The following is a 27,190-nucleotide window of genomic DNA, read 5'->3' on the forward strand; positions in this document are numbered from 1 at the left end:
TTTTTCAAAAAAAAAAAAAAATCTTTCCTTACTATGAATATACTGAATGCAGTTCAGGATTTCTTTGCAGTTTTTTTTATCTTTAGAGTATATCCCATTAAAGACTGGTAATAAAATATTCTTTCTTAAGCTCGGACTGCTGTTTTCAATAGACCTACTGTCTAATTCCCCCTTTACAAGCTTTAAAAACTCTGATTCATGCTTTTTATTCATTTCTATTGTTTTCTTACATTTTTAAAATCTTGTTTTCTTAAATTTGGGTTTAAGTTTTCATTTGCTTTGTGTTCATATGTTTCTGGTGTACCTTCACTGTAGGTATATTTCAGGCCATTATTTTCTTCCTCTTTTTTGAAGAATAGGCAATATGTTTGTATGGGCTTGACTGCCATACCTGTTTCTGTTGCTCATGTGTAAGTGAAAGACACTTTTCTGCATTCTATATTTTAAAATAAAATCCTCTGTGTGGGGGAGTGGATTGGGCCACGAAAGCTCTTCTAGCTTTATTGCTGCAGGATTCTTTCTTCTTGTTACCCTTCTTTAAAAAAAAAACTAGTTTTGTTTAAAGCTCTGGGATACATGTATAGGACGTGCAGGTTTGTTACATAGGTAAACATGTGCCATTGTGGTTTGCTGCACCTATTAACCCATCAACCGAGGTAGTAAGCCCCACATGCATTAGCTAGTTATCCTGATGCTCTACCTCCCCACACTCTCTCCCCTGACAGGCCCCAGTGTGTGTTGTTCCCCTCCCTGTGTCCATGTGTTCTCATTGTTCAGCTCCCACTTACATGTGAGAACATGCGGTATTTGATTTTCTGTTCCTATGTTAGTTTGCTGAGGATAATGGCTTCCAGTTCCATCCCTGTCCCTGCAAAGGACATGATTTTGTTCCTTTTTAATGGGCTGTGAAGTATTTCATGGTATGTTATCCTTATTAAGTATTAAAAAAACACGGCCTTTGGGTAGCCACCTCTGCCACAGTATTGCTACAATACTCAGTTTATTTTAGATTCAGAGGGTACACATGTAGGTTTATTACATAAGTGTACTGTGTGATGCTGAGAGTGTGGGCTTCTATTGATCCCAACATCCAAACAGTGAACACAGTACCAAATGAGTAGTTTCTCAACCCTTCCCTCTTCTCCCAACTCCTTTTGGAGTTACCAGTGTCTATTGTTCCCAATTTTATGTCCAAATATATCCAAAATGTTTAGCTTCCACTCATAAGCAAGAACATGTGGTCTTTTGTTTTCTGTTTCTGGGTTAATTCACTTAGGATGATAGCCTCCAGCTGCATCCATGTTACTACAAAGGACACGATTTTGTTCTTTCTTATGGTTGCGTAGATGCCCAGTTTAGACTCTGTTCCAAGGAATTTTTTGCTAAATAAGCTCTCTCTGGAAGGGAGCTTTTGTGGTATTTCTAAGGGCCCTGAGGATACATGCCACCCCAGCATGATCCTGGCTTCCTGCAGTACCTTTGCCTTCAACTCCAATTTTTTATCAGTTTTGTATGCCTTTCACTAAGAATGGGGACATAGGGGTGAGAACCTGTGTGATTCTCTGGTTCCAGGGTCTTAAAAGTAACTTTTGACTTTCCTTCACACTTTTCCATACCACTGATATTTGCAGGGGAACTTGCTGCTGATGACGGTTTGGCCCTATCTGCTTATATTATGGGGTTCACTGGGATACCTTTTTCTAATTTTGTTGAAGATGTTTTTTATGTTTTTTTGTATGCTAGTTGCTCAGTGAGATAATTTTCTGGTGAGAAAATCTGAAGCCATTCTAAAACTATATTGCCGTTACCTTCTTGCCTGTCATTGCTCTGGTCCTAATACCTACACACCCTAATTTTAATAGTCTATAGCAAAGAACTAAAATGCTAACATTTATATTCATTAGCATTCTTGTGCTTTTCTGATAGGTAAGATGTCTTTTCCCTATAATCATGTATGCAATAAAATCCTGCACCAACCTATCAGCAGAGGAAATAAGAAATGTATAAGAACTTAAAGCCATAATAGCTCTTTGCTAGTATCCTTATACTCTAAGTCATTTACCCAGCAAACATGTATTCAGTATCCGCTATATGTATGACATATACATATGACATATAGTCTGTTCTTAGTACTAAGGCATAGACAAAGAAATCTGATCTTATGTTAGGACCTCACAATTTAGTAATATTAAGCTTATAATAAAATAAAAAATACAATACTACAGATGCATAATGAATGATTAATTCTCTTTAGATGGGGTCTTAATATACAATACTATTAATATTAGTCAGCCATTAAAATTACATTGTAAAATATTTGATGAAAAAAGTTCACAATGTATGGTTAAATTAAAGCATGTTACAAAATACATCTGATTTTTGTTAAAATGTTTCTATGACTGGGTTTATGTGGCTAAAGAGAAACACATTACATCTATGACTGTAAATTAGCGTTAACTACTTTGGAGTGAAATCTGGCAATGCCTAGAAATTGTTTCTAGATGTACATATATAAGTGCATGAAGATATTACAAGGAAATTCATTATATTTGTTAATAAAAAGGAAATAATCCAAATATTTATCAATAGACGAATGGATTTACAATTTGTGGCACATACATAAATGGCATATTATTCATTCATAAAAAGGAATGAAATTCTGATGCATGCTACAATATGGATGAACCCTGAAAACATTATGCTAAGTGAAATAACCCAGACTTAAAAGGACAAATATTGTATTATTCCACTTATCAGAATCTAGCAGAAAACAGAATAGAGGTTACTAGGTGCTATGAGGGAGGGAGGAAGGAATGGGGTTATTGTTTAATGGGTATAGTTTCAGTTTGGGATGATGAAAAATTTCTGTATGTGGATAGCAGTGATGGTTGCATGACATTGTGAATTTATTTAATGCCCCTAAATTGTACACTTAAAAATGGTTAATTTTATGTTATATAAATTTTACCTTACTGACATCCACCTGGCTAGTTATGAAGAGTCTTTGTCCTGAATATTGCAAACAGGAGGAAGGCTTGATCATGCTACTAATGTTGCCTGGAAAGTACTTAAAATAACTGAATCCCAAATGTATCATGGCTTATTCCCCTACAAGCTTTGTTGCTTACCTGTATTAGACCTGGCATAATCTCTGGCAAAAGCAGGTTAAGGGTTTCCTTGGACACTCTTTCTATCACTTTTGTTTGCATTTTGATTGCAGCCAAATTAATTGGGTAATCTGCAGTTTGAATGATAGGACAAAGCACTTTGATGCACTGCTCTGGACTAATTGAAGTGGCCAACACTGATGCTGCTTCTTCAGCAGATCTCACCACCTAAAAAAACAGGAAATTCAGCCAGAAAGTAATTTTTAAAACATTATACTATTTCCTGCAAGTATAAACTTCATGAAGTATTTGTTATGACATAATATTTAGATTTGCTCTGAATATGAAAAGTGAGGGTACAGATTATAGAAAGGATTGGCAAAATGTCAGTAACAGCTAAAGTTAGATGATGAATACATGGGGCTTAGCATACTATACTCCCTTCTTGTATTCTTTTTTGCTGCTAGCTGAAGTAGGTTTTTGTTCGTTTGTTTTGTTTTTTGAGACAGGTTCTTGCTCTGTCACTCAGGCTGGAGTGCAGTGGCTTAATCATGAATCACTAGCTCAAACTCCCAGCTCAAGTGATACTCTCACCTCAGCCTCCTGAGTAGCTGGAACTACAGGCATACACCACCATGCCTGGCTGATTTTTTTAAATTTTTAATAGAGATGAGGTCTTGCTATGTTGCCCACAGTGTTCTCAAACTCCTGAGCTCCAGTAATCCTCCCTCCTTCGCCTCCCGAAGTGCTGGGATTACAGGCATGAGCCACCGCGCCTGACCCTAAAGTAGTTTTTAAATCAAATTGTGGTCTAGTTGCGTTAGAGTGAGGAGACTCTATTTACCTAGACTACAATGTGACTGGAGTCCCCTGCATAGCCATTATTACTACTCTCATCTCTAGTACTGCTCATTATTAGTACTCTCATCTCTAGGAGTGCTTGAGCCCTTTGTATCACATTAATGAGAAATAAAATAAAAATCATATGCTTAATGTGTTATCCAGAGTTAACAACCTTTCCTCCTTGTTTTCATAATGATTTTCTTCCTTCTGTAATGAGCTTGGGGAGGATAAAACACTGGTTTTGTGAAGAAGACAAGAAACAGCCGTCTATCTTCTTATTAGAGTCTGTAATCTCTAAAGATCTAAATATAGTCTTAAGAACATGTAAATATAATTACTTTTGATGTTACTTTGGCAGTGTCTCACTTATGATCTTAATAGGTGAAAAATGCTTAGGGTACTGTGGGAAATACACACACACACACACACACAAACACACACACAAAAGAAAAAGAAAATACACTGGACATTAGAAGACTTGGGGCTAATTTCAGTGGTGATACCTTAAGGGTGTCAATTTTACATTTTGTAGGAATGTTACAGGCCTTATTTGGGTCAAAAGGTGGATAACTAAACTATAAATATTAGATATCATTTTTAAAACTTTCAATGAAATGCCATACATGTACCACTACTAAACACTGGTTGAATAAAACAAAAACAGAAACAGAAACAAAACTGGGCCGGGCATATCACTTGAGGCCAGGAGTTTGAGACCAGCCTGGTAAACACAGTGAAACCCTCTTTCTACAACAAAATTAGCTGGGCATGGTGGTGCATGCTGGTAATCCCAGCTCCTCAGGAGGCTGAGGCAGAAGAGTCATCTGAACCCAGTAGGCAAAGGCTGCAGTGAGCAGAGATCGTGCCACTGCACTCCAGCCTGGGTGACAGAGCAAGATTCTGACTCAAAAAGACAAAAAAAACAAAACCCCTCCACCCCAAAACTCCTGTAAAAACCCAGATAGATTTAAAAGTTATGATTCATTCTTCTAGAATATTCACAGTCAAATTTTTTTAAAAAGTAATTATCCAGCCGGGCGCGGTGGCTCGAGCCTGTAATCCCAGCACTTTGGGAGGCCGAGGCGGGTGGATCACGAGGTCGAGAGATCGAGACCATCCTGGTCAACATGGTGAAACCCCGTCTCTACTAAAAATACAAAAAATTAGCTGGGCATGGTGGCGCGTGCCTGTAATCCCAGCTACTCAGGAGGCTGAGGCAGGAGAATTGCCTGAACCCAGGAGGCGGAGGTTGCGGTGAGCCGAGATTGCGCCACTGCACTCCAGCCTGGGTAACAAGAGTGAAACTCCATCTCAAAAAAAAAAAAAAAAAAAAAAAAAAGTAATTATCCAATGGATTTCAATTTCCCTGCAGCCTCACCAACATATTGTCTATATTTCTTTTGGGCGTTAAGTGGTCTCTCACTGTGGCTTTGGTTACATTTTCCTAATGACTAATGATGTTGAACAGCTGTTCATGCACTTACTGCCATCTGTGTATCTTCGGAGAAATGTTTATTCAGATCCTTTGTCCATTTAAAAAACTGGCTATCTTTTCATTGCTGAGTTGTAAGAACATATATTATGGATATTAGTACCTTATCAGATACATGTCTGCAAAAATTTTCTCCCATTCTATGAGTTGTCGTTTCACTTTCAGGATAATGTCCTTTGAAGGTCAGAAAATATTTTCTTCAATTTTTTGTTTCTTTCTTTTCTTTTTCTTTCTTTTTTTTTTTTTGAGACAGAGTTTCGCTCTTGTTACCCAGGCTGGAGTGCAATGGCGCGATCTCGGCTCACTGCAACTTCTGCCTCCTGGGTTCAGCCAATTCTCCTGCCTCGGCCTCCTGAGTAGCTGGGATTACAGGCAGGCGCCACCAAGCTCAGCTAATTTTTTGTATTTTTAGTAGAGACGGGGTTTCACCATGTTGACCAAATAATAATGACCTGCTTGGGCAACATGGTGAAATATCGTCTTTACAAAAAACACCAAAAATAGCCAGGCATGCTAGTGCATGCCTACAGTCCCATCTTCTTAGGAAGCTGAGGTGGGAGTTCACCTGAACTGGGAGGCTGAGGCTGCAGTGAGCTGTGATCGTGCCACTGCACTCCAGCCTGGGTGACAGTGAGATCCTGACTCAACAAACAAACAAATGAACAAACAAATCCCCCCCAAAACAATGATTCTTATCTTCATTAGTTATTTTAAAAAATCAAATTCTTACTGCTAAATGGAAAGTGAAAATAAGATTGCTAAACTGTAAGTAGAAAACTGAAAGTGAGGTGAAGGAGAAAATGAAATCAAATTATTTCCTAGAGCGGGCTTATTTTAGGTGAAAGGCCATGGTATCACTGTTTAATTCACTTAATAGAAAAAAATATGCTTGCATCTTGTCAGGTATTACCTTGAATGTCAAGGCAAATGTTCAAGAAAATGATTAATAAGGCTACATTTTACACAATGTTTACATGTTTCATGAAATAAAATAATGAAATCATAATTTAACTGCCAGGTAACTTACCTCCTTATGAGGATCTTTATGTGCTTCCAATGTTTTCATGACAGTCAATTCTGCATAGTTTTTAAATCTTGCTGGTTGATGCCTTAGGATTTCTCTTAAAACTTTTAATGCCAAAGCCCTGATTGTAGGCTAAGAAGAAACATTTAAATATTTTTAATATTTTGGGTTCTAGATAATCTTTAACATTTTCAAATTTTGTAACTTAAGGGTCTTACTATTAGAAGAGGAATTGTAGACAACTGCATAAAGTATGTGGTAGACTACTAATTAAGTTTTCTCACCTCTAGTTCAAAATTTATATTACACTTATTATATTTGCAAGAAATCAAGAACTACATTCAGACTATAAAAAAAAGTTTGGAGTCGGGCATGGTGGCTCATGCCAGTAATCCCAGCACTCTGGGAGGTTGAAGCAGGTAGATCACTGGCAGTCAGGAGTTCGAGACCAGCCTGGCCAACATGAGGAAACCCTGACTCTACTAAAAATGCAAAATTAGTTGGGCATGGTGGCACACGTCTATAATTGAACCTACTCAGGAGGCTGAAGCAGGAGAATTGCTGGAGCCTAGGAGGTGGAGGATGCAGTGAGCTGAGATCATACCACTGCATTCCAGCCCGGCAAGAGTAAGATTACTTCTCAAAAACTAAAATAAAATAAAACTAAATTAAAAAAATAAAAAATAAAAGAAGTTGCTTCTGAACAACTAATCTAAACATGTAAAATAAGTAACATGTACTTTTCTATAAGAATTCAGCCTGCAATCTTTCATTTTTCCTGCTGTTAATTGTTCAAAATTGTTGAGGTGCTTGGTTTAAAAGAAAAAGTACTTCACAGTGAAAACTTTATGCAGAAAGAAGCAGCAGAAGAGACTCATTCTCCCAATTTCTAAATCTGTATAGCACCAGATTAACAGGCAATCTAAAAGAGACAGGCAGGACAGGCTACTGTTTACGTATTTTGCCATTTACCTCTTTATCTCCAAGGGTTTCAAGCAATAAAAGCAATATTGTTTTGAAGTGTTCATCCCAAACACTAAAAGATTCTTCCTGTGTCAGTTTCATAAGTTCATAGAGGGCGATTTTTCTTTCTTCTACACGTTCATTGTGGTTAGACAGCTCCTTCAACAACTCTGCAACTAGGTCAGAATGGTCTAGGGAAAGATCTGTCAAAAGGACATGATATTAGTTCTGTAAGTTTATACAGTGACTCTCACAAGTATGGGGATGAAAACTTTATATGACCAAACACAGATATAACCATTATGTTTGTTGTAAAAAAGACAAAGAAAAAAAAAACCATAAGTAATTTTCTTTTCAATTCTGTCATTCTCAAAACACCAGTGCTATTTTAAAACTTTATATAATAAAAACACACAAAAGCGAGACCAGTATAATGAACCTTTATATACCCATCACCCAGATTTAACAGTTTTTAAGATTTTATCTTTTTTTTTTTTTTTTTTTTTTTTTTTTTTTTTGAGACAGTCTCGAACTGTTGCCAGGCATCAGGCTGGAGTACAGTGGCGCAATCTCAGCTCACTGCAACCTCTGCCTCCTGGGTTCAAGCAATTCTCCTGCCTCAGCCTTATGAGCAGCTGGGACTACAGGCACGAGCCACCATGCCCAGCTAATTTTTTGAATTTTTAGTAGAGATAGGGTTTTACCATGTTGGCCAGGATGGTCTCGATCTCTTGACCTTGTGATCCGCCCGCCTCAGCCTCCCAAGTGCTGGGATTACAGGCGTGAGCCACCGCGCCCGGCCAATTTTAACATTCTTAGGTCATCTTTGTCCTTCCTTTCCTTTTATCTGAAGTATTTCTAGCAAATCCCATATATATCTATTATTTCCTCTTTATATACTCCAGTATATATTTCTATGCTTTCATGACAGGAGACTTAAATGGCTTTTAGTGATGATAAAAATGACCACTGGATTTAGGTATTGACAATCTAATCCCACTATTGTAAACTTCTCCATAAATTACGCCCCCCCGCCCCCCCCGCCCGCTTTTTATCTGAAATAGGGTTTCACTCTGTCACCAAGGCTGGAGTGTAGTGGTGTGATCATGGCTCACTGGTCTCCACCTCCCAGGCTCAATTGATCCTCTCAACTTAGCCTCCTGATTACAGCTGAGCATCTACACCTGGCTAACTTTTGTGTTTTTTGTAGAGATGGGGTTTTGCCATGTTTTCCAGGCCAGACTGGAACTCCCGGGCTCAAATGATCCACTGGCCTCCCAAAGTGCTGGGATTACAGGAATGAGCAACCGTGCCCAGACTACAAATCTTTTAACCAATGGTTTATCCCATTCATTGTTTTTGAATCCGTTATTTTAAAAGGAGTTAAAAATGGTGATTATCTAATCATACCATTCTTTCCAAGGGGTAGAATTCTTCTGTAGAGAGTAACTTTATTGGCTAGACCTATTCTTATTACCCTAAAGTACAGCGAAAGAAAAGGCAGAATAGATTCTTAATACAGTTTTCTTTAAATTTCAGTGTTAAGAGTTGGGCCCAGCAGTTACCAACGAGTTTTGATTTGTTTCTGCCTTCTTTTTAAAAACATAATTACAAACTCACGGATTTTATAACTATTAAAAGTCACTTACCGCTTATTTTTAAGCAAGTTATCAGACAGTGCTTTAAATCATTTTTGTAGGAATAACAGTTAAATTGAAGAACTCACATTTGAACATTACAAAATACCAGAGTTCCTCTTAAAATTTTTTGATGATCAAATACATGATAAATTCAGGCCCTGAGGGACTTCAGCAGGTAGTGGCCTGGGCTTGTGCCATACTCATTTCCTTCCTATCTCTCTGGAATGAAACAACCATACAGCATGCTGCAGACCAATATTAGAACACTATTGCTGGTTTTAACAAGAACTATTGCAGCAGGATGAATGCATCTCTATAATCCAGACAAAAATCACTCCCATAAAGTTATACGTTATCAGACTTTTGAAGATGTTAAAGTATCATTCTAACGGTGTATTTTATTTCAGATGGATGAATGGAATTCACAAGAAAATGCTTTACACAGGAAGTCAGTTCTCTTTTCCAGGTAAGCAAGCTTTGTAATTGTCCTATCGGATAATTAGAAATGACCTGACATATAACGGTCTGGACAGATGACTGGCAGAAAAATAATTTCTTACAGAGAAAGCACATAGATTGTTACAAAACTGATCTATCTGTATCATACTAATGAGATAATCCAAAGGTACTGAATTTTTCCTCTACTGACAGAGAGCATCACCATGGGCAAGTAAAAAGGATATAAGCGTTGTAGTATCATTAAATCTCTGCCTCTTATACTCTGATTGGAGCAGTTTCTTAATTATTGCTGAGATACAGTTTTATTATCAGTAAAATGGGAAAACAGCATCCGCTTCCTAGGGTCACGGTGAGGACTTGGGGCTAGAATACAGTAAAATCATTAATATTAATTTTCCCAAGTCTTTCTGACAAATACTGACACAATTGTAATTCTGATAATAAATTTTTGTGACAGTGCTCAAAAAGTACGAAATAGTCTTTCAGGTTGGCAAGCTTTTATATGAATAACTCCACTATCCTCACTAGAAGTAGAATTCTAGAATATTATAGATCCTAGTAAACTTTACAAAGGTTATCAGTGGCTTGTTTTGGACTTGTTAACTTTGATAAATGTGTATGCCTGACTGTAATGTGTGCAGAAACACTGGGTAAGAAACATAATCAGTAGGTATTAGATTTGAAGTAATTTCCTTTTACAGAAATTCTGATTTGAACAAAATAATTATCTTTTGCCAAATTTTAGATTTTAAAAACAAAAAAAAAAGAAGATAAACTGCATGAGGGAGGAGAATAAAAAAAATCAGAACAGAAACAGAGAACAATTTGAAAAAGAATAATGTTAACAACGTTCATAATAAAATAGGTCAAACAGGGTCTTCCTCATCTCAAAATTAAAAATGAAAACAGACAATAAATGAAAATAACTGCCATACAAAGCTTGGGACCGTTACTACTACTGTAGGTTTTTATTTCTTTTCTTTGTACTACTGTAGTCTAACTGAGGGCTTATCCATCTTCAAAGCACATTTACTGAACATAAAATGGCTACCTATGTTTCAGAAGTATATCACACATTAGGCTGTGATGAAATAGTGTTCTCAAGTTCAAAAATACTTTACCCAATTTAGATTTCAGTTATATAGTTTCCAAAAATGCCTTCCTTTAACAAATATAAAACATATGATCCTTAGTAAAGGAGACGAGAATTAGACAATAAGGGAGTGATCTTGTTAAAATACCATAATTTTGGCTTTATGATAATTTTGATATGTTGTCTTTCTCGCTCTCTCTTATTATTATTATTATTATTATTATTATTATTTTTTTTTGAGACGGAGTTTCGCTTTTGTTACCCAGGCTGGAGTGCAATGGCGCGATCTCGGCTCACCACAACCTCCGCCTCCCGGGTTCAAGCAGTTCTCCTGCCTCAGCCTCCTGAGTAGCTGGGATTACAGGCACGTGCCAACATGCCCAGCTAATATTTTGTATTTTTAGTAGAGACGGGGTTTCACCATGTTGACCAGGATGGTCTCAATCTCTTGACCTCGTGATCCACCCGCCTCGGCCTCCCAAAGTGCTGGGATTACAGGCTTGAGCCACCGCGCCCGGCCTTTTTTTTTTTTTTGAGACAGAGTCTTGCTCTATCGCCCAGGCTGGAGTGCAGTGGTGTGATCTTGGCTCACCATAACCTTCATCACCTGGATTCAAGCGATTCTCATGCCTCAGCCTCCTAAGTAGCTGGGATTACAGGTGCCTACCACCATGTCTGGCTAATTTTTGTTAGAGATGGGGTTTCACCATTTTGGCCAGGCTGGTCTTGAACTCCTGATCTCAGGTAATCCGCCTGCCTCAGCCTCCTAAAGTGCTGGGATTACAGCGTGAGCCACTGTGCCCAGCTGATATATTGTCTCTTGACATGAGAAGTTGGTAAAAACATAATAATTCCTCAAGCTCATTGGTAATCAAATAAATGCAAACGATAATTTTTAAAAATAATCAAAATTATAAATGACCAGGCATTAGGACACAGATTCCCAAACAGACCACAAGGAGGGTCTCCACTGGTGAATATATCCGTTTTCAACCCAGACAGGTAGGAAGGGTGTCCACATAGAGTAGTAATCAGGTGTGATCTGTTGGAACTGAAGTGGAATAAGAACGGCATCCATGGTTTTGGGCGAGGATGGAATGGCAAAGCCTAGCAGGATGAGGAGTATATCTGTGCAAGTGAGAAGGCGGTAGCAGAGATAGCAGAAAAACTGGTAGGAGAAGAACTGGTTGCATACAGATCAAACTGGTAAATATATGAAAGATAACAAAAGCTAGGTTTCTCACAGTAAGAAAAGAGGGTTATCAATCTGGAAATTAGAATTTCCATGGTGCTAGAATGGAACTGGAACCACTGGTATAAAAACACGGCTTTTGATAGATATGGAAACAGATACGTAAATCTCTACCCATGCACACTCCTTAGCTATGCCCACTGAGAGATCTAGAGAGCAGTGACATCCCACTAGCAGTGAGCACATCTAGAGTCCAGATCTTAGCCTTTAAAAACCATTTTCCATTAACAGGAACAACAGATCCTTGGAGAAATGACTGACTCCGGGACTGAAGCAGTATACAACAGTACCAAAATGCAAGGATGGGATATGTCAAAAGAACAACAAAAGCCAGCTTGAATGGAATCCTGTTGGTCAAATCAAGGGCAATTTGAGCTTCAAAATAAATAAATAATGATTGTTATAATGGGAAACTATGAGTCCATACTGTTACAAATATGTACGTGAATTTTCTAAAATAAATAGAAAATAAAAAAATTTCGAAATAAATGAATTTAAGTTTAATGATGAACAGAATATTTAATCTGTTTAAAAATATTAGGACCTTGGCCAGCACGGTGGCTCACAGCACTGTAGTCCCAGCACTTTGGGAGGCTGAGGTGGGTGGATCACCTGAGGTTGGGAGTATGAGACCAGCCTGGCCAACATGGAGAAACCCTGTCTCTACTAAAAATGCAAAATTAGCTAGGTATGGTCTAATGTAATCCTAGGTATTCAGGAGGCCGAAGTAGGAGAATCGCTTGAACTCAGGAGGTGGAGGTTGCGGTGAACTGAGATCATGTGATTGCATTCCAGCCTAGGCAACAAGAGCGAAACTCCATCTCAAAAAGAAAAAAAAAAAATTTTTTTTTGTATCTTCTGATAAAACACTTATTAATTACAAAGAAAAGTCTTGTTTGCCCCACCATAGTCAAGATATGAAAGTTAACATCACCAGTCAAGGGAGCAAAGTGAAACCATGTGTTACATGACAGGGTACAATGAAAAGAATGCACTATTACTTCTGTGATACTGATGCAAAGAATGTATAACCTAATTCTAATCATGAGAAATCACCAGACAAAACTACATTCAGAGAAATGCTACAAAATAACTTCAAAAATGCCATGGTCTAAGAGCTAAGGAAAGACTGCGCCCTGGAGGAAAACACTGATAGAGACATGATGATTAAATGCAATGTGTGATTCTAAAATGGATCCTTTAGCTGTAAGATATTATTGAGAGATTCTGGGAAGATGGTGGCTAGGAAGCACCAGGACTCTGTCTCATCACCCAGACAACAGAATCTGTCTGATGTAACTATTTTGGAACTCTAGTGTACTGAAGGCTTAGAAATTTTAGGGAAAATCTTGGATAGTAAAGTGCAGTTAGTTTCTATCAATTTCAGCTCTTAGTACAGTAGCAACTACCCATCTCCCACCACCAGCCCCAGCTTATTGGCAGGCAGCTGTGCACATGTTGCTGGAACAGCTTGCACATAGCTTGTGAGATGCAAAAAGAACCTTATCCTGTGAATACTGAAGACCTGTGAGCTATTGACTGCTGCTTTTCTTTTTTTCTTCCAAAGACCCTTTCCATGTCATGGACACTGCTGCTTCTGATCACAGAGGTACAGACAGAGGCAGGCAGCCATTACTGTTGCACCTTTCCTCATTATCGTAAGCCCTTCCCCCTCCAGTTAAAGTGACTTGCAGGGGCTTAAAGGTCTAGCCCCTCCCATTACATTTTTCTCTTTTTCCTTTTTGTGAGACAGACATTAAAGACCAGGATATACAAAAACAACTGCATATACAGGGAGAGTTAAAAAGTGACAATGCATGCCCAGAAAAAGACAGAGGCTCAAAAAGGATCTGAGAAGACCTTAAGTTTATACCTCAGGCTGAAGCTGATCTTTGGCACAGAGAAAGCCTGCAGCAATCAAAACCAGAAATAGGCCGGGCGCAGTGGCTCAAGCCTGTAATCCCAGCACTTTGGGAGGCCGAGGCGGGTGGATCACGAGGTCAAGAGATTGAGACCATCCTGGTCAACATGGTGAAACCCCATCTCTACTAAAAATACAAAAAATTAGCTGGGCATGGTGGTACATGCCTGTAATCCCAGCTACTCAGGAGGCTGAGGCAGGAGAATTGCTTGAACCCAGGAGGCGGAGGTTGCGGTGAGCCGAGATTGCGCCATTGCACTGCAGCCTGGGTAACAAGAGCGAAACTCCATCTCAGAAAAACAAACAAACAAACCAGAAATAACAAGCAAAAATAAGTCAACACTCTCTGGTGTATGGGAGAATCTGATTTCCAATGTAACCACATTATTAGATTAAAATATCCAGTTTTCGACAAAGAAATCACAAGGCATATGAACGACCAGGATAGTACAGCATATTCAAAGAAAAAATAAACAGAAACTGCCCTTGAAAAAGATCTGATGGCAGACCTACTAGACAAAGACTTTAAAATACCTGTCTTAAAGATGCTGTAAGAAATTAAGATGTGTATAAAGTCATGAAAATAATGTATGAACAAAATGGAAATATCAATAAAGAGATAGAAAACCTAAAAAGAAATGAAAAATAAATTCTGGAACAAAGAAGTATGGTAACTGAAATTAAACAAAAATTCACTAGTGCGGCAAGGCGCAGTGCTCATGCTTCTAATTCCAGCACTTTGGGAGGCTAAGGTGGGTGGATCACGAGGTCAGGACCATCCTGGCTAACATGGTAAAACCAAGTCTCAACTAAAAATACAAAAAGTACCTGGGTGTCATGGTGTGCATCTGTAGTCCCAGCTACTTGGGAAGCTGAGGCAGGAGAATTGCTTGAACCCAGGAGGCAGAGGTTGCAGTGAGCCAAGATCATGCCACTGCACTCTAGCCTGGTAACAGAGTGAGACTCCATCTTAAAAAAAAAAAAAAAAAAAAAATCACTAGTTTAATTACTTAATAAGCATATTTGAGCAAGCAAAGGAATCAGTGAACTTGAAGATAAGAAAATGGAAATTATTAAAGACTGAAGAAAAGTGAACAGAGCCTAAGGGATATGTGAGACAACATTGAGCAAACAAATCTACTCATTGTGGAAGTATAAGAAGAGAATGGAAAGACAGAAAGAATATTTGAAAAAATAATGGCTGAAAACCACCAAAATCTGATGAAAGAAACGAACATAAACATACAAGAAGCTCAGTGACTTCCAGGTAATTTGAACTCAGAGATCCACATCAAGACACATGATAATCAAACTTTCAAAAGGCAAAGATAGAATCTTGCCAGCAGCAAGATTAAGTGATCAGTGTCATAAAAAAGGATCCTCAATAAGATTATCAGAAGATTTCTCATTAGAAACTTTGGAGGTCAGAAGGCAGTAGGTTGATATATTCAAAGTGCTAAAAGAAAAAAAGTGTTAACCAAGTATCCTATATCTGTCAAAACTGTCCTTCAAAAGTGAGGGGGAAATTAAAAGTACACTAGACAGTAACTTGAAACCATATGAAGAAATAAAGATCTCAATAAAGATAAATATATACAAGGGCAATTATAAAAACTACTATTATTCTAATAACAGACTGTAACTCTACTTTTTGTTTTCTACATAATTTAAGAGACTAATGTAGTAAAAGATAGTTTGTATTTCTGGAGACAATTATATAAAGATGTAATTTTATAATGCCAACAACTGAAAAGGGTGGGGTCAGAGATGGAAAGGCATGGAGTTTCTGTATGTTTTTGAAATTAAACTGGCATAAATTTAAAGTAGCATTATAATTTTAGGATATTAAATGTAACCCCCATGGAAACAACCAAGAAAACAGCTATAAAATATACACCAAAGGAAATAAAAAATTTAAACATTTCATTGCAAAACAACTCAACACGAAAGTAGTAACAAACAAATGAATAACTATAAGGCATACAGAAAACAAATAGCAATATGACAGAAGTAAGTCCTTTCTTATCAGTAATTACTTTAAATGTAAATGAATTAAATCACCCAGTCAAAAGACAGAGATTAGCAGAATGGATAAAAAGCACATGATCTATATGCTTTCTACAAGAAACTCATTTTAGATCCAAAGATGCAAATCGGTTGAAAACAAAAGGATAGAAAAATGTTCTATCCTTTTGTAAACAGTAATAATACTATTTGCATGGTATATCAGTAGTGATAGTAATAGGTACATCAATAAATAATAAGAGAGCAGGGTGGCTATACTAATGCCAGACAAAACAGGCTGGGTACAGTGGTGCATGCCTTTAATACCAGCACTTTGTGAGGCCAAGGGAGGCAGATCACTTAAACCCAGAAGTTGAAGACCAGACTGGGCAACATAGCAAAACTCATCGCTACTAAAAATACAAACAATTAGCCAGGCATAGTGGCATGTGCCTGTAATTCCAGCTACTTGGGAGGTGGAGGTGGGAGAATCACTTGAGCCCAGGAAGTTGAGGCTACAGTAAGCCATGATTGAGTCATTGCATTCCAGCCTAGGCAATGAAAGTGAGACCCTGTCTTTAAAAGGAAAAAAAAAAAAAAAAAAGAAATCTGACAAAATAGACCTTAAGTTTAAAAAAAAAGGTTACAAGAGATAAATAAGGAGGATATTATATATTAATAAAAGATTCAATATACATCAAGAATAAGTAACTGTAAACATTTATGCAGCTAATGACAGATCAAAATATATGAGGCAAAAACTGACAGAATTGAAGGGAAAAATAAGACAGTTTGGCAGGGCGTGGTGGCTCACGCTTGTAATCCAAGCACTTTGGAGGCCAAGACGGGCAGATCACCTGAGGTCGGGAGTTTAAGACCAGCCTGACCAACATGGTGAAACCCCGTCTTTTTTTTTAAAAAAAAAAGACAGTTTTACAATAATAGTTGGACTCTCACTACTGAATTCTCACTCTCAATAATGGATAGAACCAAGAGATAGAAGATAAGTAAACAGAGGACTTAACACAACAAAACAACTACATCCAACAGACATACATAGTGCACACGGGACATTTTCCAATATATGTTGTATGTTGAGACACAAAGTAAGTTTCAGCAGATTTTAAAATATGGATATAATACATAGTATCTTATCCCACCATATGATGAAGTCACAAATTAATAATAGAAGTAAAACTGGAAAATTCACAAGTTTTAGGAAATTAAACAACACACTCTTAATGGATCAAAGAAGCAATCACAAGAGAAACTAGAATACAGTTAGAGACAAATGAATAAAAACAACTACATACCAAAAGTTATGAAACACAGTGAAAACAGTGCAAGTGGAAAATTTATAGCTATAAATGTGTTCATTTAAAAATGAGAAAGGATAAAGGGGCAAGATGGCTGACTAGAAGTAGCTAGCGTGCAAGGCTCTCTCTCACAGAGAGAAACGGAAAGGGTGAATAAATATACCTTCAACTGAAACATCCAGGTACTTGCATCTGAACTAATCGAGGAAACAACTTGACCCACAGAGAACAAAGAAAAGTAAGACAGGACGACAGCCCACTAGGGGGCAACACAGAGCCAGGGGAACCTTCCCACCTAGGAAAGCAGTGAGTGAATGTGTCGCCCCAGGAAACCATGCTTCTCCCATGGACCTCTGCAACCCTAGGGTCAGGAGATCTTGTGAACCCACTCCACTAGTCTTCAGTCTGACAGAGCCATGTGGCGTCTTGGCAGAGGAGCCACTGAGGCATGTGTGGAGACCCTGGAGCCTCGGGCTTTTTGGCAAAGCAGGAGGTCAGACCCTGTACATAGCCTTAGGAAAGAGGTTGAATCCAGGGGGCTGAGCAGCGACAGCCTGCAGGCCCACTTCCACAGCACCTCATAAGATAAGACCCACTGGCTTGGAATTCCAGACTGCCACTGCACCTCCCTAAGAAGGAGCTCCCGGAGGGAGGGGCAGGCTGCCATTTTTGCTGTTTGGGTGACTTGGCTGATCCAGCCTTTGGGCTTTACAGAGTTTGAGCTGACTGGGAGGTGGAAGAAACTCCCCTAGCATAGCTGTTCTACCAAAGCATGGCCAGACTGCTGCTGCTTCTTTTTTTAAAAAATTTATAGCTAGGATTACAGGAGCGCACCACCACACTCGGCTAATTTTTGTATTTTTAGTAGAGACAGGGTTTTGCCCTGTTGGCCAGGCTGGTCTTGAACTTCTGGTGTCAAGTGATCTGCCTGCCTTGACATCCCAAAGTGCTGGGATTACAGACGTGAGCCACCACGTCTGGCCAGACTGCTTCTTTAAATGAGTCCCTGATCTCCTTCCTCTTCAATGGGTGGGACCTCAAAACGAAGGCCTCCAGCCATCTCCTGTTGGTCTTCTACAGCCAACAGAGATTTGTAACCTCCCTAGGATGGAGCTTCCAGAGGGAGTGGTGGGCCACCATCTTTGCTGTTTGGGCAACTTAGCCATTCCAGCCTTCAGTGTGTCTGAGGTGACCAGGGGCTGTGGTGGGCCTCCAGCACAGCACAAATGCTCTACTGAAACATGGCCAGACTGCTTTTTTTTTTTTTGAGATGGAGTTTCGCTCTTGTTACCCAGGCTGGAGTGCAATGGCGCGATCTGGGCTCACCGCAACCTCCACCTCCCGGGCTCAGGCAATTCTCCTGCCTCAGCCTCCTGAGTAGCTCGGATTACAGGCATGTGCCAGCATGCCCAGCTACTTTTTTGTATTTTTAGTAGAAACGGGGTTTCACCATGTTGACCAGGATGGTCTTGATCTCTTGACCTCGTGATCCACTCGCCTCGGCCTCCCAAAGTGCTGGGATTACAGGCTTGAGCCACCGCGCCTGGCCCAGACTGCTTTTTTAAGTGGATCCCCGAACCTGTTCCTCCTCACTGGGTGGGATGTGGGGTCTCCAGATACTTCCTGTGCATGCCTTTGGGCTGGCAACAGGCCCGTACCTCTGTGGGACAGAGTTCCCAGAGGGCGTGACAGGCTGCTGTCTTTGCTGTTTTGTAGGCTTCAAAACAGTAGGTACTACAAAATCTTAGGGACTGCAGCAGGCCCCAAGCATCGCACAGCAGCCCTGTGGAAAGTGGCCAGACTTTATGTGGGTTCCTATTCCCATATCTCTTCACTAGGCAGGTCCACCAGGCCTGAACCTCCAGTCACCTCCTGCCAGAGCTATCAGCTCACTAGCAACATGGCGACACCCTGGACAGGGCCTCCAGGGGCAAAGTAAAGCCTCTCTGCCACTGCATCTGCAGTGAAACTGCCCTTGCCACCCTTGGACTAATGAAGGAGCAAAGACCTTAAGTGGCTTATCCATACCTCCAGCAAGATGCAGGACCAGTCAGTCCATCTCACACAGATCCCATACACCCCTCACTGCTGTCACCAGACAGGAAACCCCTGGCTTGGGCCCACAGCATAGACCCTCCATCCTGGGCTGATCTCAATGAGTGACTGCTGACCTGTACTTCTCTAAGGTGTAGCCCCCAGGAGACAAGCAAACTATTCTCAGCCACCACCACTACTAAGATCCCTTCCTTTGCTGCCTCCAACTTGGGGAAGGAACAACATTAACACTAAGATTGCCCTAGAGCTTCACTGGGCAACTGAGGAGTGCCAAGTTATGATCTACAGCCAACAATCAAGGGGGAAAGGAACCCACACTTTCAGAGCATTGAGAGGGAACATGGCTGCAACTGGGAGGAAATACAGGGGACCACACAACTGAGTAAGAGGCTACCAACTGACACATAATCTAAAGTGCCACCTGCTGGATTATACCGCAAAGCTTTAACACCAAAAATACTTCACTAACTGCTATGGTTTGGCTGTGTCCCCATCCAAATCTCATCTTGAGTTGTAGTTCCCATAATCCCCACATGTCATGGGAAGGACCTGGTGGGAGGTAATTGAATCATGGGGCCAGTTACCCTCATGCTGTTCTCGTGATACTGAGTTCTCCTGAGATCTGATGGTTTTATAAGGGGCTTTCCACCCACCCCCTTCACTCATTCATCTCTCTCCTGCCACCATGTAAGGAGGAACTTGTTGCCTCCTCTTTCAGCATGATTGTAAGTTTCCTGAGGCCTGCCCAGCCACGTAGAACTGTGAGTCAATTAAATCTCTTTCCTTTATAAATTATCCAGTCTCAGGCATGTCTTTATTAGCAGCATGAGAATGGACTAATACACCTCTACCTGAAACCAGAGACAAAAAGTCAGCTTCAAATAAAGACCCTGTATAAAACTTCAGTCTGGTGAAAATATCCAAAAAAAGAAGTCTATTTGACTGTACTCAAGCTACAATGCAGTTAAAGGAACACCCACAGGCAGAGATGAGAAAGAACCAAGGTAAGATCTTCAGTAACTCAAATGGCCAGAGTCCTACATCCTCCAAATGACCTCACCAGTTCTTCAGCAAGAGTTCTCAACCAGGCTGAACTGGCTGGAATGACAAAAATAGAATTCAGAATATGAACAGAAACAAAGATCATTGAGATTCGGGAGGATGGCAAAACCCAAATAAGGAAAATCAGAATCACAATAAAGTGATACAGGAGCTCAAGGATGAATTAGCCAGTATGAAAATATTAACAGAAGAATAAGCCAAGCTGAAGAAAGAATCTCTGAACTTGAAGACTGGTTCTTTGAAATAAGACAGTCAGGCAAAAATAAAGGAAAAATAATAAAATAAAAAGGAATGAACAAAACATCTGAGAAGTACGGGATTATGTAAAGAGTCCAAATCTATGCATCACTGGCATCCCTGAAAGGGAGGGGAAGAAAGGAAACAACCTGGAAAACACATTTCAGGATCTCATCCATTAAAACTTCCCCAACCTTGCTAGAGAGGCCAACAGTCAAATTCAGAAAGAGAATTCCTGCAAGATTCTACACAAGAAGATCATACCCAAGACACATATTTGTCAGATTTTCCAAGATCAAAATGAAAGAAAGAATTTTAAAGGCAACTAGAGAGAAAGGGCAGGTCACCTACAAAGGGAACCCCATTAGGCAAACAGTGGACCTCTTGGCTGAAATCCTACAAGCCAGAAGAGATTGGGGCCTATATTCAACATTCCTTTTTTTCCCCCAACATTCTTAAAGAAAAAAAAAATCTTCACAGTCAAGAATTTCATACCCAGCCAAACTAAGCTTCCTAAGTGAAGGAGAAATAAGATCCTTTTCAGATAAGCAAATATTGAGGGAATCCATTACTATCAGTCCTGCCTTACAAGAGATCTTGAAAGGCGCATTTAATATAGACAGACCATACCAGCTAATACAACAACACACTTAAACACACACAGTGTCACTGTAAAGCAACCAAACAGGCCAACATGATAACCAGCATGATAACAGCACAATGACAGGATCAAATCCACACATATCAATACTAACTTTGAATGTAAACATGAAATGTCCCCACTTAAAAGCTACTGAGTGGCAAGCTGGATAAAAAAGCAAGACCCAATGGTATGCTGTCTTCAAGAGAACCATCTCAGATGTCATAATACTCATAGGCTCAAAATAAAGGTATGGAGGAAAATCTACCAAGCAAATGTAAAACAGAAAAAAGCAGGGGTTGCAATCCTAAATTCAGACAGAAGAGATTTCAAATCAACAAAGATCGAAAAAGACAAAGTAAAAGCTACTGAGTGGCAAGCTGGATAAAAAAGCAAGACCCAATGGTATGCTGTCTTCAAGAGAACCATCTCAGATGTCATAATACTCATAGGCTCAAAATAAAGGTATGGAGGAAAATCTACCAAGCAAATGTAAAACAGAAAAAAGCAGGGGTTGCAATCCTAAATTCAGACAGAAGAGATTTCAAATCAACAAAGATCGAAAAAGACAAAGTAGGACATAAATGAAAAAGGGTTCAATTCAACAAGGTGACCTAACTATCCTAAATATATATGCACCCAACACAGGAGTACACAGATTCATAAAGCAAGTTCTTAGAGATCTACAAAGAGACATAGATTCCCACACAGTAACAGCTGAAGATTTCAACACTCCACTGATAGTACTAGATATCATTAAGGCAGAAAATTAACAAAGATATTCAAGACCTCAACTCAACATTGGACTAAATGGATCTGACAGGCCTTTACAGAACTCTCCACCCCAAACCAACAGAATATACATTCTTCTCATCATCACATGGCATATACTCTAAAACCGCCCACATAATTGGATATAAAACAATCCTCAACAAACGTAAAAGAACCAAAATCATATCAAACACAATCTTGGACCACAGTGCAATAAAAACAGAAGTCAAAACTATGAGAATTGCTCAAACCATGAAACTATATGAAATTAAACAACATGCCCCTGAATGACTTTTGGGTAAATAATGAAATAAAGGCAGAAATCAAGTTCTTTGAAAACAGTGACAACAAAAATACAAGATACCAGAATCTCTGAGATACAGTTACAGCAGTATTGAGGTAAATTCACAGCACTAAATGCCAACATCAGAAAGTCCAGATCTTGCAGTGGCTCACGAATGTAAAATCCCAGCACTTTGGAGGCCCAGGTGGGTGGATCATTTGGGGTCAGGAGTTTGAGACCAGCCTGGCCAACATGGTGAAACCCTGTCTCTACAAAAAATACAAAAATTAGCTGGGCATGGTGGTATATCCCTGTAATCCCAGCTACTCGGGAGGCTGAGGCAGAATTGCTTGAACTTGGGAGGCAGAGGTTGCTGTGAGCCGAGATCGCACCACTGCACTCCAGCTTCGGCAACAGAACAAGACTCCGTCTCAAATACAGGAAAAAAAAAAGAAGTCAGATTTCAAAACAACAACCTAACTTCATAACTGAAAGAATTAGAGAAGGAAGAACAAATTAACCCCAACAGTTAGCAGAAGATGAGAAATAAAAACCAGAGCTGAAATGAAAGAAATTGAGACACAAAACATCATTCAAAAGATCAATGAAGGCTGGTCTGAGTGCTTTACAACTAATTGATCACAACCAGTTACAGATTTCTTTGTTCCTTCTCCACTCCCACTGCTTCACTTGATTAGCCTTTAAAAAAAAAAAAAAAAAAAAAAAAAAGATCAGTGAATCCAGGAATTGGATTTTTTTTTTTGAAAAAAATTAATAAATTAGGCCACTAGCTAGACTAATAAGGAAGAAAAGTGAGAAGATACAAATAAACACAATTAGAAATAATGACAGGAATGTTACTACTGACTGTACAAAAAAAAAAAAAAAATCACAAACTACGACGAACACCTCAACACCTCTATGCACACAAACTCGAAAACCTAGAAGAGACAGATAAATTCCTGAACACTTACACCCTCCCAAAACTGACGCAAGAAGAAACTGATTCCCTGAACACAGCAATAACAAGCTTCAAAACTGAATCACTCATAAATAGCCTACCAAAAAAAAAAAAAAAAAAAAAAAAAAGCCTAGGATCCGATGAATTCACAGCTGAATTCTACCAGATGTACAAATAAAAGCTGGTAGCATTCCTACAGAAACTATTCCAAATAACTGAGGAGGAAAGACTCCTTCATAATTCATTTTATGAAGCCAGCATCAAAGAATGATACCAAAACCTGGCAGAGGCTGGGCATGGTGGCTCATACCTATAATCCCAGCACTTTGAGAAGCTGAGGCAGGCAGATCACCTGAGGTCAGGAGTTTGAGACCAGCCTGGCCAACACGGTGAAATCCCATCTCTACTAAAAATACAAAAAATTAGCCAGGCATGGTGGCATGCACTTATAATACCAGCTACTTGGGAGACTGAGGCAGAATTGCTTGAACCCAGGAGGTGGAGGCTGCAGTGAGCCATGACTGTGCCACTGCCCTTCAGCCTGGGTCACAGAGCAAGACTGTCTCAAAACCAAACCAAATCAAACAAAAAAACCAAAAAACACAACAAACAACAACAAAAACGTCAGGCCAATATCCTTGATGAACATCAATGCAAGATCCTCAAGAAAATACTGGCAAACTGAATCCAGCAGAACATCAAAAAACTAATTCACCATGATCATGTAGGCTTTATCCCCAGATACAAGGTTGCATCAACATACATCAATCAATAAATGTGATTCATCACATAAACAGAACTAAAAACAAAAACCACATGATTATCTCAATAGACACACAAAAAAAGACTTGATAAAATTCAACACTGCTTCATGCTAAAAACTCTCAAAAAACTAGGTATCGAAGGAACATACCTCAAAATAGTAAGAGCCATCCATATAAGACAAACCCACAACAGCCAACATTATTCGGAATGGGCAAAAGGTGGAAGTACACCCCTTAAAAACTGACACAAGACAAGGATGTCCTCTCTCACCACTTCTATTAAACATAGTACTGGAAGTCCTAGCCAGAATAATCAGGCAAGAGAAAGAAATAAAGGGCATCCAGGTCAGGCGGTGGCTCATGCCTATAATCCCAGCACTTTGGGATGCTGAGGTGGGTGGATCACTTGAGGTCAGGAGTTCGAGACCGGCCTGGCCGACATGGTGAAACACCTCTACTAAAAATATAAAAATTAGCCAGGTGTGGTGGTGCATGCCTGTAGGCCCAGATACTCGGAAAGCTGAGGCAGGAGAATTGCTTGAGTCAGAGGTTGCAGTGAGCTGAGAATGAGCCACTGCAGTCCAGCCTGATGACAGAGTGAGACTCCGTCTCAAAAAAAAAAAAAGAAATAAAGGGCATCCAAACTGATGAGAGAAAGTCAAACTACCTCTGTTTGCAGATGGCATCAATTTATATTTAGAAAACTTCACAGTCTCAGCCCAAAAGCTCCTCAAACTGATAGACAACTTCAGCAAAGTTCAGTATATAAAATCAATGTATGAAAATCACCAGCAATCCTATACACTAACAGCCAAATCAAGAGCCAAATTAGAAAGGCAATCCCATTCACAACTGCTATAAAGAGTAAAATACCTAGGAATATAGCTAATCAGAGAAGTGAAAGATCTCTACAATGAGAATTACAAAATACTGCTCAAAGAAATCAGAGAAGACACAAATGGAAAAACATACCAGCTCATGGATAGGAAGAATCAATATCATTAAAATGACTATACTGCCCAAAGCAATTTACACATTCAATGCTATTTCTATCAAACTACCAATGACATTCTTTACGGAACTTGAAAAATCTATTTGAAAATTCATATAGAACCAAAAGAGGGCCCAAATAGCCAAGACAATCCTATGCAAAAAGAACAAAGCTGGAGGCACCTGACTTCAAACTATGTTACAAGGCTACAGTAACCAAAACAGCATGGTACTTGTCAAAAATAGACACACAGACCAATGAACAGAAAAGACAGCCTAGAAATAAGACGGCACATCTATGACCATCTGATCTTCTACAAAGATGAAAAAAAAAAAAAAAAAGCAATGGGAAAAGACTCCCTATTCACCTAAATGGTGCTTGGATAACTAGCTAGCCATATGCAGAAGATTGAAGCTGGACCCCTTCCTTACACCATATACAAAAATCAACTCAAGATGGATTAAAGACATAAATGTAAAATCCAAAACTATAAAATCCCTGGAAGACAATCTAGGCAATACCATCCTGAACACAGGAATGACCAAAGATTTCATGACAAAGATATGAAACCAATCACAACAAAAGCAAAAATAGACAAGTGTGATCTAAGTAAACTTAAGAGCTTCTACACAGCAAAAGGAAGTGCCAACAGAGTAAACAGACAATCTAAAGAATGGGAGACAATATTTGTAAACAATGCCTCTCTGACAAAGGTCTAATACCCAGCAACTTAAACAAATTTACAAGAGAAAAAACAACCCCATTAACAAGTGGGCAAAGGACATGAACTGACACTTCTCAAAAGAAGACATACATGTGGCCAACAACCATATGAAAAAAATCTTCATATCACTGATCATTACAGGAATGCAAATCAAATACACAATGAGATATCATCTCATGCCAGTCAGAATGGCTGTTCTGTAAAAGTCAAAAAATGGGGTCTTGGCAGCTCAGGCGGTGGGAGGACTGGTAGCGGCAAGGCAGCCCAGCTTCGCAAAGGCTTTCCACGCGCTGCGGCCCACAGGCACCCGGCACGCGCCTCCCTGCCGCCAGGATGCCCAAAAGGAAGGTCAGCTCCGCCGAAGGGGCTGCCAAGGAAGAGTCCAAGAGGATATCTGCGCGGTTGTCAGCAAAACCTCCTGCAAAAGTGGAAGCGAAGCGGAAAAGGCAGCAGCGAAGAATAAATCTTCAGATAAAAAAGTGCAAACAAAAGGGAAAAGGGGAGCAAAGGGAAAACAGGCTGAAGTGGCTAACCAAGAAACTAAAGTAGATTTACCTGCAGAAAATCAGGAAACAAAAACTGAGGAGAGTCCAGCCTCTCATGAAGCAGGAGAGAAAGAAGACAAGTCTAATAAGTCTAATTAATACCATATACCATGTCTTATGAGTGGTCCCTGTCTCCCTTCTTGTACAATCTAGAGGAACATTTTTATCAACTATTTTGTAAATGCAAGCTTTTTCGTAGCTCTAGAAACATTTTTAAGAAGAAGGGGATCCCAACTCATCCCATTTTTTAAGTGTAAGTGCTTTTTTTTAAGAGGTGAAATCATTTTCTGGTTGTTTATTTTTTGGTACAAACAGAAAACAGTGTGGGATATTGAATTATGGGAGGCTTTGACTGTCTTGGGTGTCAGCTTAACATTCCATAGATGGGGGGTTAGTTTTTATATCCTATAATACAAAGCATATTAAATGGCAATATAGAGTCAGTCTTGCATTTAATGTCTTGAACATTTTAAATTACTTCTATTCTCATGTCATTTTTTAAGTAGAATTGTTTCCTAAAGAAAACCACTCTGATCGTGGCTCTCTCCCTGTCAGAATTGTGTGCACTCTGTAACATCTTTGGTGTGGTAGTCCTGTTTTCCTAATAACTTTGTTACTGTGCTGTGAACGATTAAAAATTTGAATATGTAGTGTACATGCTATTCAATTGTGAATTGTTGGGAACGTATGTAACAGCTTATCAACGTGTGAAGATACAGGTACTTAGCCTCTTACGGAAAATTTGCATCTAAATTTTAAGCTGGAAAGTCACTGGAATAACTTTAAAACAAAATTACAATACATGGCTTTTTAGATTTTTGTTACGTATGTTAAGAATTGTGTACAAATTGAAATGTCTGTACTGATCCGCAACCAATAAAATCTCTATTATGAAACAAACAAACAAACAAACAAAGAAGTAAAAAAATAACTGATGTTGTTATTCACTATCATGAGAAAGAGAAAAAAATAACAGATGTCGGTGAGGTTGTGGAGAAAAGAGAACACTTAAACACTGTTGGTGGGAGTGTAAATTAGTTCAA

General features: G+C 39.3%; 1 protein-coding gene and 1 pseudogene across 50 annotated transcripts in view; one reads left to right on the plus strand and one right to left on the minus strand.

Annotated features, from left to right (window-relative positions):
- Positions 1 to 27,190, minus strand: part of CLASP2 (cytoplasmic linker associated protein 2) — a 245,851-nt gene that overhangs the window by 10,811 nt on the left and 207,850 nt on the right. For all 50 annotated transcript variants that reach the window (XM_074405959.1, XM_039461832.2, XM_039461834.2 and 47 more), the window contains 3 exons: positions 7,439 to 7,632; positions 6,470 to 6,598; positions 3,129 to 3,335 (listed from right to left, as the gene is read on the minus strand). In XM_074405959.1, coding sequence (XP_074262060.1) covers positions 3,129 to 3,335; positions 6,470 to 6,598; positions 7,439 to 7,632 — 530 coding nt within the window. The remainder of the gene's footprint in view (positions 1 to 3,128; positions 3,336 to 6,469; positions 6,599 to 7,438; positions 7,633 to 27,190) is intronic.
- LOC104651843 (non-histone chromosomal protein HMG-14 pseudogene) lies at positions 25,913 to 26,246 on the plus strand (annotated as a pseudogene).

Source organism: Saimiri boliviensis, chromosome 9 (genome assembly GCF_048565385.1).
Source record: "Saimiri boliviensis isolate mSaiBol1 chromosome 9, mSaiBol1.pri, whole genome shotgun sequence".
NCBI classification, from domain to species: Eukaryota; Metazoa; Chordata; class Mammalia; order Primates; family Cebidae; genus Saimiri; species Saimiri boliviensis.